At 37.3% G+C, this 10,899-nt stretch overlaps 1 protein-coding gene across 2 annotated transcripts; it reads right to left on the bottom strand.

Annotated features, from left to right (window-relative positions):
• Nucleotides 1-2,455: 2,455 nt before the first annotated feature.
• On the bottom strand, nucleotides 2,456-8,949 carry LOC113074542 (mis18-binding protein 1-like). 2 transcript variants are annotated; one of them, XM_026247402.1, is made up of 18 exons: nucleotides 8,232-8,949; nucleotides 8,096-8,142; nucleotides 8,044-8,065; nucleotides 7,831-7,935; nucleotides 7,163-7,443; nucleotides 6,965-7,038; nucleotides 6,647-6,768; nucleotides 6,475-6,565; nucleotides 6,295-6,407; nucleotides 5,857-6,029; nucleotides 5,643-5,718; nucleotides 4,500-5,556; nucleotides 4,117-4,286; nucleotides 3,860-3,999; nucleotides 3,590-3,729; nucleotides 3,328-3,406; nucleotides 3,138-3,189; nucleotides 2,456-3,036 (listed from the first exon to the last, which is right to left on the bottom strand). In XM_026247402.1, exons 1-18 carry the CDS (start codon nucleotides 8,872-8,874, stop codon nucleotides 2,930-2,932), a joined length of 3,492 nt encoding a protein of 1,163 aa, XP_026103187.1. In that variant the 5' UTR covers nucleotides 8,875-8,949; the 3' UTR covers nucleotides 2,456-2,929. The 2 variants fall into 2 exon arrangements, with proteins under 2 accessions (XP_026103187.1, XP_026103186.1); XM_026247401.1 differs by having other exon boundaries at nucleotides 8,044-8,142.
• Nucleotides 8,950-10,899: the final 1,950 nt, after the last annotated feature.

The following is a 10,899-nucleotide window of genomic DNA, read 5'->3' as shown; positions in this document are numbered from 1 at the left end:
GTCAGCACCCTCAACTCACCCGGTCTGTGCCAGCGAGTAGTTTCTTGAGGAAACGCAGCCACTCGGAGACAAACTCAGCCCTCTGGTGCTCTTGTAGTTGATTGCAGGCTTCCTCGTTCAGCAATAAACTATGAGCCTGCTCCATCTTCCTGTCTCTTCTCGCACTCCAGCTTTTCACCTGAGAGCTCGACCGCAGCGCCACTCACATCCAGACACCTTCATCCTCCCTGACACAAACCACAAGTTTAACTTAAAACCCCTAAATGGGGTTTTGAGCAAGGGGTCCGTGGAAAAGTTTTCAGAAAAACAGTGTTTAAAACAAAAAAAGTGAATATAAATACATGATAAAAAAATAAATATATAAGCAAACAAATAAACAATTTATTCAGTTTTCGTTTTCATTTTAAAGTTTTTTTTTTATAGACATTTTTATTTCAGTTATAGTATTTGCTAGTTTAGTACATCGGGTTAAACTAAATGAAAAAGAAAATTGTTGCTGTGGCAACTAGCTAAAATAAAACTAATTTAGGATATTTTTTAATTTAATTTATTTCAGTGAATGTATATTCTCTTAAGTAATTATTATTTTAAATGGTTTTAGTTAACTTAAACAACCTTGTACAGTACTATGGTGAGTAGGGAAAAAAAAAGAAAATTAATCAAATGTAATAGAAACTAAATTCTCTAATAACATTTTGCAAATACTTATAATATTTTTGTTTTGTTTTCACGGCACAGATTGGGACTTTATAAATGAAAATATATAGCTGCCTTTTAACTTTTAGGATGGGGGGTCCCTTGAACAAGGACAACCACATTTGGGGGTCTGTGCCATCTAAAGGATTGAAAACAGACACAAAGGATACACTAAAGATGTTTTAAAAAAGAATTTATGCAATTTATTTGACTCTACATATCTGCATTTACTGATAAGGAATTGATTACATGTCTGGTTTCATAACTTCTTTATGTAATCTGAATGTGCAAGTGCGAACATGCCAGTTTATAAAGGGTTTATTATAAATGAAACATCCCTTCTTCCAAAAGTTATATGTCGCTGCTATGAAGTAGGCCTATGTATTATGTCCACGGAGTCTGCGCAGTCTGGAGAGAATCCAGCAGATCATGCAGCTAAAAGTACTAAAATAAAACCTTAAATGGATCTCAACTTTTAAACCAGATTACGGAGAGGGTGAGATACGGACATCAAAGAGCCAGTCAGGGGGATCAAAACGGATGGGATAGTGTAATTATTTTAGGTTTGTTGGATGGTCCACGATGAGTCAGACAGGCTGTCTACTTACAGGTTTAAACTGCAAGGGAATTGCTTATGTGAATTTGGTTCCTTATATTCAGTTTCAGTGTGAAATTAATATGCATATTATTATAAAGCGGATTGAGAAAGTGTTTTCTGCTACTCTGTTAACCTGTAGCTTTCTAATTAAATAAAATCCACTGCAAATAATAATAATTAAATAATATCCACTGGATAAATAAATACAAACAATTTCATAAAAAAAGTATTTGATTTATTGATTAACAGTAACGTCAGATGCTGTCTCCAGGCTAAATGATCGAGAAGGACTAACCCGATTTGCTGCCAGCTTCACACAAAGACACAAACGAAGTTATCTTCTAACATTTACTTTTGACTAAACATATGTCACAAGCTAAAACATACATGTAACTGTCCATGAATTATTAAGTGTCAGGTATTTTATACTAACAGTAGCGTTTATCCAATGCTAAGTTAACTAATTCTCTGGCATGCTAGCGAGATAAATCTTCAAAAGCAGAGATTTACTGTCTTTAAAATAAGAATATCCTGAGCCAAAGGTGTATAACCTGCTAAATCCATCAATTGTAATGTCAGGGGAGAGAGGTATATCCTATTAAAGTTGTGTATAATATAACAAAGACATCTGCATGCGAGAAAACGCGAGTCAGTCTAAACTGTGAAGCACAGCCGGGCTCTGTCGAAAAAAAAAAACCTACACGGCCGTCTACCTAGACTTTTATTTTTTATTGGCTATTATATCTACCTTATGAAACTATATTTATCTGCATTATAGAATAGCTGCGTACCTGAACAGCATTTTTGGCTAATATATAGCTACCTACCTAGGCAGCATTTATGGACATTATAGCAAAGCTACCCATTAGGCAGGATTTTTTAATGTAGGAGTGGACTTCAAAGCATACCAAAAAAGTTCTAAATACATTCTGTGGTTCAGAGAGAGAGGGTGGAACAATAGTATATAAAAGGTTTTGGTGCAAGAATAGTGTAGTTTAGGGATAAAAAGATGAAAATTTAAAGGCATTAACTGTTAATATGCTATTACACAGCATTTCAAAAACAGCAGAAAACTAAAAGACCAGAGACATTTTCCAGAAAAATATATTTATAAAGAACTTGAAGGAACATGACAAAGAAAGCCACAGCTGTACCGCTAGCACAGCATACTCGAGTAAAACTGGTGGACAAAAATTAAGCTTAAACCGTTTTATTTGTTCATTCATTGTATTTGCTTATATATTTATTTACTCTATGATCAAATAAAAGAATCTAAAATGTTGCCTTTTCAACTTTTACACCAGATACATTTTTACGCTTTCATTCGAATTTTATGGTATAACCTCCGCAGATTATTAACGCCAAATAAAATATATATATACAACCCGCTGATAAACACTGCATTGTAGAAGAACTGGCTCAACAAGGCAAATTAAAACTCTTCATTTGAGATGTTTTGTGAGCAACAGCTAGCAAACATTTCATGAGCACTGGTGTTTGACAAACCAAAACACACTTAAAAACTATTGGGAAACTGAGAAGCTAAAACACTGTAAAATAATGTGATCAACAGCACTAAAACGAACTGATTTAAGATACATTTTAAACTATGATGCTATACCATAATAGTGAAACTCAGCAGTATTCCATAAAATAATCATCCTCCTCGTCACTATCATCAGCTCTGGATGGGATATCTTTATCTGACAGCATATTCCACACCACAAAGTCATCATCTTCAGCTGTTGAAAACACAGTGGGGGGGTGAATATTAATAAACAACATATTTTTTAACTCCATATGCTGTAGCATGTTTGTGTTTTCTAAAATGCAAGTTGCATACCAACACATCTCTTTAGAGTCTTCTTGACTACTGGAGTTGGTGTAAGCTTGTCCTACACAAGAAGAATATTGCATCATCATTAACAGGTGGAAAAAACAGAACATGTTACTATCAATAAAACATATATAAAAACCAGCTGGATCACTTATGGGAACAACATTAAAGATAAGTAGGATTTTGAGACTGTTACTATTGGTGCTGCCTTTTTGCCCCGTTTCCGTCCTTTTTGGTTCTTCTGAAAATGGAAAATGTACTTGTCCATGTTATTCCTTAAAATAAAAATAAAAAAATAATAATTAATGGTTTATTATACAAAGACCCAAATTAGTGGTTTATTATACAAAGACCCAAATTAGACATCTGCATTTCTGAAAAATGTGGCATTAAGCCTGATGAGTGCTCTCAGCATCCGTCCACTAAAAATAGCTTTGGCAGTCGAGATGAAAACGTACTTGTTGATGGATCCCAGCATTCCTGGGCTAATGTGCAGACACTGAGGGGTTTTAGCAGCAGTTGAAATGCTAGAACTCGGCGTCTGAGGGTTTTGAAGCAGGCTGAAATCTTCATCTCCATTTGCAGCGAATACAGGCAACTAAAGATGATGTCAGGTTATATTTTCATAGGGTATAGACAAGATATGGTATCACTCAGACAGGGGCCTTTATCAGGTCTAAATGTGCAGTTTACAGCATCTGGCTTAAAATCAATCGACAATAAATCACCTTGATTTGCTTATTTTGCATTGGTGAGTTGGCAAACACATCATCATGGTCATCTTTTGGCATGTGGTCCAAGAACTGCCTCATCTGCTGTCTCCTTTTAAGTGTTCCAGCTTTAGCAGTTATTTCAACTATTTCCTTTCCTGTGAGGAAAAGCAAGATCAGATATATATATTTTTGTTTTCATTTTCAAATGCATGAATTTGTAAATCTGTAAAAACTGTCATAACCCTTCAAATTATACAGTAAAGTATAGAAACCTGGCTCCTCATCTGCTGCTGGTTTCTTTTGTGCTCTTATTCTGGGTCTTTTGTTGGTCTTCTGATTGGCATTATACTGTTCCTGACACTCTTCAGCCGAACGAGTGCCGACAATATACGCAACGTTTGCCCAGTAACCGCTCTTGTGCTTAGGTAATGAGTTGACAGCCCTGTCCAGAGAAATAAACAGTGCTCTCATGATCTGTCTACGTTTTATGCATCCAAAGGAATGACGGTATTCCATAAAATAATGGAATTTCTTACAACCACTTTTTTTTCTTATCCTGTAAAAAACCAAGTAACCCCCCCCCCCCCCCCCCCCCCCCACAAAAAAATAATAAAAATAATAACAATAGAATTCATAATTCAAGATTAAAGCTTACTCATGTAGTTTTTGTAGCTCTTCTTCAGTCCATTTTCCATCTAATAGCTCATCTTCTTCATGCTTATAGCTGTTTTCTGTTTGTGGCTTTTTGCTTCTCGTGCTTGCTTTTCCGGTTTCGTATTTCTTTGTTCTTCTGTTATTTGAAACGGCACGTTGAACACTTTCCTCATCCTCGGAGTGCTCAGAATGCATGTCCTCCGAGGACGCAAAGTGTCTATTGGATTTAAGATCAGATTTAGCTTTCCTCTGTCTTGTCCTCCTCAACAATAACGTGGTCTTCTTGTCATGTCGTCTTCTTTCTTTGTCGTCATCATCTGAGGGAAAATCAACAGTATCTCCTACCAATGCGTCTGAATTTCGCTGCAAGACCTTTTTTGGTCTACGGGAACCTCTCACTAAGTCCTGTTCAGGTTGTTCCTTACGGGTGGTAGAATCTCGCACCACAGAGGTCTCAGTTTTATGAGGTTTTGTTAGCTGTTTACGGTCTGTGGACCCTTTTCCTTGTCGCCTTTTTGGAGGGTCTGGAGATGCAAATGAGCTGTTAGAGTCAGTAGAGTACTGGGCTCTGAAGTATATGCGAGCACTTCGGCGTAAGCAACTGCTGTCGTGAGGCATGGATTGTGGTTCCCCCTGAATTTGCTTTGGGAACTTGCCGTGGTTCTTTGTCTTCGGATCATTCTCAAAGCCCGATTCCTGATCATCATATGACACTGCTCCATCCCTAGGTGAGAAATGACCATTCACTGAATCAACCATTGTGTTCTCCATCATCTCTGACCCTGAACCCATAGCGTTTTTCTCTTTTCCTGCCTGCTGTTTTCTCAGAGAGGCTCTTTGAGGTTGACTAGCTTTTTGTTTCACAGCATGACCTGAGATTGAGCTGAGGGCCATAACTATGGGTCCTTTTCGAGCTCTTGAAGGTTTATTCAGTGTTGTGCTCTCAATTGGAGGTGGATTGCTCTGAGATTGGACTTTTCTTTGGGGTTTCGAACGCTGCTTGATCCTCCTCATTGGCACTGACAGTTCATCTTCACTGCTAGATGTGTTACGCCTCCCTTTTGTAAAACGAATAAATGTGAAATTTTGAATTAAAACAAACAAACCAATGCACTTTAAAAACACACGTGTTGTCAATGCACACCTCTTCCCAGAGTTTCAGGCCTGGATGATTGTTCCTCTGTGATTTGTGATGTTTCCATAGTTACTGCTTTCTTTGGCTGGAAAGAAAAATAACATCAAATTTAATCTAATTTAAGAAATGGTCCACATGCACTATAACAATATAAAAAGACCCTGTGAAGGCCACTAGAGATCAAAGACATTGCTTGCAGTGCTGAATGAAATGAGAGGAGTACCGTGGACAGCACTGAGGTAGAGTAGTCCTCATGGATAGTAACGTTCATGTCAGAATCCATAACAATCCTCCCTCCTTTCCAGTATTCCAGAGGTGGTTTGATGAGTCGGCCACTGCGGGAAACTTTTGCACTGCCCTGCTGAATGTTGTCAGTGGGAGTGATGGGACTGGGAGCTATCCCAAAAAAAATATATATATATATATTTATTTATTTATTTATATATTAGCATGACCATTTCAAACCTATGGGGATGAATATAGTTTAAACAAAAACTGGGATTCTGAACATTCTTGATACAGACACCAATTAAATATAAACACATCAAGACAATAAATGAATCAGTTAATTATGACTGATTCAATTATAAATCATTCAGACAGATTTGCAAACTGTCTACTGATATAAGTGTCACCTTTACTGTTGAAATGATATACTCACACATTATATTGCCCTGAATTTTGGGATGTTTGCAGGTTGAGAGTTTAGAGGCCTGTTGATTTTTAGCTTTTGGAGGTTTCGCAACACTGTCGTCCTTCTGATTTTTCTGCAGTCTAAAACAAGAATAGTTTCTTTTTAGAATTTGATAAACAGCATAATAACAGAGTTGAGGCAACTTACCCCGTATGACCACGCAAAAACTGATCCAGGTACTCCTTCCACATTTTTGGAAACCCAAAAAGAAACTTCTTCAAAAACCATGTTGGAAACGCTTTAAGGGTCAAAACAAAATTGTCAAATGGAATACACACATTCAAAGTAATGCAACTTGATTTAAAAAGCATTTTCTTACATGAATTGGGATGTTTGGCCATTTTCCCAATGAGGACATAGGTTCTGCCAGATGAAGTCTTGAGAACATTGCTTGAGATTCTTTCAGTGATAAAACTGCTGTGCCAAGGTATCATAGTATCTCTGTATGTATCAAACAAAAGCATTTTAGAGCCACATAAAACAACGTCATGGATGATTAGTGAAAAAGCATAACGCTGTAATATAATACATTTGTAAATTATATTATAGTGCAGCCACTATGCCACTTCTTTCAAATAAAAAAATCAAATCAAACAAACTTGACTTATAGGAAAAAGGCAGAAAGCAAATATCTTACATGCGAATACCATCAACCACAAGGTCTTTGTTGAGCAGTTTTAAAACCCAGTCTCTTAAATGAATCCCCCTCACCTAAAAAAAAAAAAAACAATGTACTAACTACAAAATATAAAACCACCAAATCACATTTTGTTTCGTTAATGATTTTAAAAACCATTTAAAAAAACAAATGCTAATTAGTTTTTTTTTTACTAACATTGGTTCCTTCATCTAGAATTACATCTGCTTGTTTAGCTCGTTGTTTTGAGTGAAACACAGACGCTGTCTTTCGTGGGATCAACACCCGAGGAGAGAGCTGCAGGAGAGGATCATCCAGTAGATTATGAGGAGGCCGAGGGAGTCCAGGGACCACTTCTGTGCACTCCGACTGACCAAACGCATCAGACTCCGACTCAGGACTACTGGATGTGTCTATTTGGAGGTCTTCCTCACTGTCCTTCTCTACTGCAATGCTCCTCTCACCAAATACAACACCACCTGCAATTAAATAACAACAGAGCTGTGTAATGATCAGGGTCTTATTGTTCTTTTCATGATAGCTATGATTTGCTTAATTAAGTCTGCATTGTAACCCAGTTTTAAGTAAAAATCTGAATAATAATTAATGTCAAGTATATTTTCACACACACAGAATGTGTCGTGGTGACAGAAGAAGCTTCCAGTGCACATATATTCATACATATAAACATACAAATAAGAACAAACTTAAGAGTTATGCATTTCTGTCTGATTTTGCAAATTCTTGTCATCATAAACAGAGCATCAGTATTAAGTCATTAAAAAAAAGATTAATATCCAGACATATACGTTATTTGAAACCACTCTAATTTTATCATTCGTAAAGAGTGAAATTAAAAATCATACCTTTATTTCTGATGTCCTTTGAACCGCTGACATAGGTGATGGGTTTTCGCTGAATCTGGGCTAACATGTCATCAGGAACCACCTTGTTCAACAGCATATGAGGCTCTTGAGTAAACGAATACAAACAGATAAATAAGTCAGGTTGCACTGTATATAACTGTCCTTAAATGCCATACAACAGCAATTACTAAAATAATAATATTAAAATCATACGTCTGTTTCTGTTATAAAGATTCTCTGGCATTTGCTTTCGCATTTCTTTCATCTCTGATAACATCTCCCCAGGTATATTCTCAAGTAAAACATAGGGCTCTAGAAAAAGAAAAGAGATATTTGTAGTAGAATTCATTTTCATCAATATGTGTGACATCTGAAAACAATTTAATAAATGGAGCACTAACCAATAAATGACTCTGACTCTGTATTAAAGGTTTCGTGTTGTCTTCCAGGCACTTTATGAAGATTGATGGAATGGCTATCCTGTGGTAAGTCCATTTCTCCAGCTTGTGCCTCTCCTATCAGTGACTGTGGAGGTGAGAGGGCGAACACATATGTCTCCTGGTTTGCATTACTCTTCTGAGAGGTCTGGGTTACAGGGTTAGAGGGGACACGGTCACGGCTTTCTCTGATGCTTACATGATCAGAGGCTTCCCCATGCCCCTCTGAATTTTGTCTCTGAACTTTTGCCTTCATTCTTGCAAAAATCTTTGCTGGTGTCTCGCTGCACCTCTTCAGCATCATGTCCACTTTATCTAGAGGGGCGACCTCTGCCATGGGATTGATGCTGCTGAGCTCACACGGGATATTTGGGCTGTTTTCTTCAGCATTCTGTGCAGTGGAGTTCATCACCAACACATCTTGGTTTTTAATCTTTCTGCTTGATCCAGTTGCCCAATTGTGAGCTACTTTAGGTATGGTTTTCACTGGTGTGATCATATCACCAGGCTTAGGGGCTTCAGGAGCTATTAAATAGTCTTGCAGATGATGATACATTGTTGTATTATTAGAAAATGTTTCCAGCCCCACTGTGGTCCATGTTCTCATCAAAGTCAACGTTAAGATGCGAAGGGCAAAATCTAATTAACAAAAGAAGCTAAAAACGTTTCGTCTATAAAATTGGACACTTTCCATGAAAAATCTGTCACATGTTTTGTATTTATACACGCAACATTGGTATTATAAACATCTTAATCGATTTAAACTGTAAACGCTTCTCTAAATCCAGTGTTTGTCTAACGTTAGCTGTAAAATATGAATGTAAAAAAAACAAATACTCCGTCGACAAACCCGATTCCCGAATCGATTACACATCACAAAGTGAAACAAAAAGAACCAAAAAGAAAACAAAAACCCCCCAAAAGACCGACTCGCTTACCATATAAACTCGTTTGAATTTTCCCGGATAAAGCGCGGCTAACGTCTCGCGTCGCGTAAGGACTGCGTCACTTCCGTCAATAATGCCCATAGGAAGTGAGTGGTTCATTTCAGTGAATCGGTTCTTCGGACAGTTCTTTTTTAATAATTGTTTTATATAATTCTGTAAATTCGAACATGCTGGAGAAGTTAATATATACCTATTTAATCATATTTCGGATATAATATGTCTACTTCCAAAGAACTAACTATATTTTTCCGACATTCAAGTTTTTCAATATAAATTATTCTTTTTGCATGGTTTAGGGAACCGGTTCATATTACTTGAAAAGATCAGACTCAAAAGAACGCCACGCTAGTTAAGTTAGTGTGTGTAAGAAATATGTACACTAAACAAAATGTTAAACGCCACACTTTTGTTTTTGCCTCCATTTTTCACGAGCTGAACTCAAAGACCTAAGACTTTTTCTATGTACACAAAAAGGCCTAAATCTGTCTAAAATCTGTGTTAGTGAGCACTTCTCCTTTGCCGCGATAATTCATCCACCTCACAGGTGTGGAATATCAAGATGCTGATTAGACAGCATTATTATTACTCACGTGTCCCTTAGGCTGGCCACAATAAAAGGCCTCTCTAAAATGTGCAGGTGGACGGATTATCTCGGCAAGAGAAGTGCTCACCAACACAGATTTAAACAGATTTTTGAACAATATTTGAGGGAAATAGGGCTTTTGTGTACATAGAAAAGATCTTTGAGTTCAGCTCATGAAAAATGGGGGCAAAAACAAAAGTGTTGCGTTTATAATTTTGTTCAGTATATTTGGAGACAATACCAAATGATCTATGTAGGAAATAGATGTGCAGTGAACATGTTACCGTTTGTTAAATGAAACGATGTTCGATATTCAACTAATGTTACCGGAATAAATTTGGATCCATGAGTTTGGATCTATCTCTGATTGCGACAAACTTGAATGCTTGTTTAAACTGGGCTTATTTTAAGAGACCAATCGACCATTGGTCCTCATAGAAAGACAATTTTATTGTCCTCCAAAAATTATATGATTCAGATTTCTGGCAAACTCTTAACCAAAGGAAATTCAAGTCTATTTTTGTTTAAAAGGCAACAGCAAAGCAAAAGTCTTGCAACAGATTGTGGCTGGCGTGGATCGGTTCAGTGCACTGATGGCACAGCTCTGATGACACTCACTTGGGGGCTTTACAACACCTCCAGAGGCTTGTCATCCGTCAATGTGTTGCTGTCTGACCAGCTCACTTTTATCTTTGAGACAACTGACTGTGAGGTCAAGAGAACCTCGATATCAGAGATAAGTGCTGCTATTTTGCAACTTGTCAGTCTTACCACACTACATTACCATGAAGAAAAAAATCCTAGTCATAAAACTTTTCTTCATGGCATTGATGAGGCACCTGCCCAACTCAAAACACCTTTCCTTGAGATTGGGGCCAAAATTTGGGATTCCCCCTGATAATTATTTTTGTCCAATCGAAGCATGTGGACATGATCCAGGTTTATATGCTTTCAGGAAAGAAAAATATGGTGAAGAAAAGACTTTCAGCAGAGTCATCACCCGTCCCATCTTGTCTTTCACACAGGTGTGACTCCAGATGCAGTCTGGCCTGATCAGCCTTGAGCTGCTGAACTATGAAGACCTCTCCTCTGCTGCCTTTAA

This window comes from Carassius auratus, unplaced genomic scaffold (assembly GCF_003368295.1).
Source record: "Carassius auratus strain Wakin unplaced genomic scaffold, ASM336829v1 scaf_tig00015055, whole genome shotgun sequence".
Lineage (NCBI taxonomy): Eukaryota > Metazoa > Chordata > Actinopteri > Cypriniformes > Cyprinidae > Carassius > Carassius auratus.
Note: the sequence above shows the minus strand (reverse complement) of the source record. Positions and strands in the feature narration are given on the sequence as shown.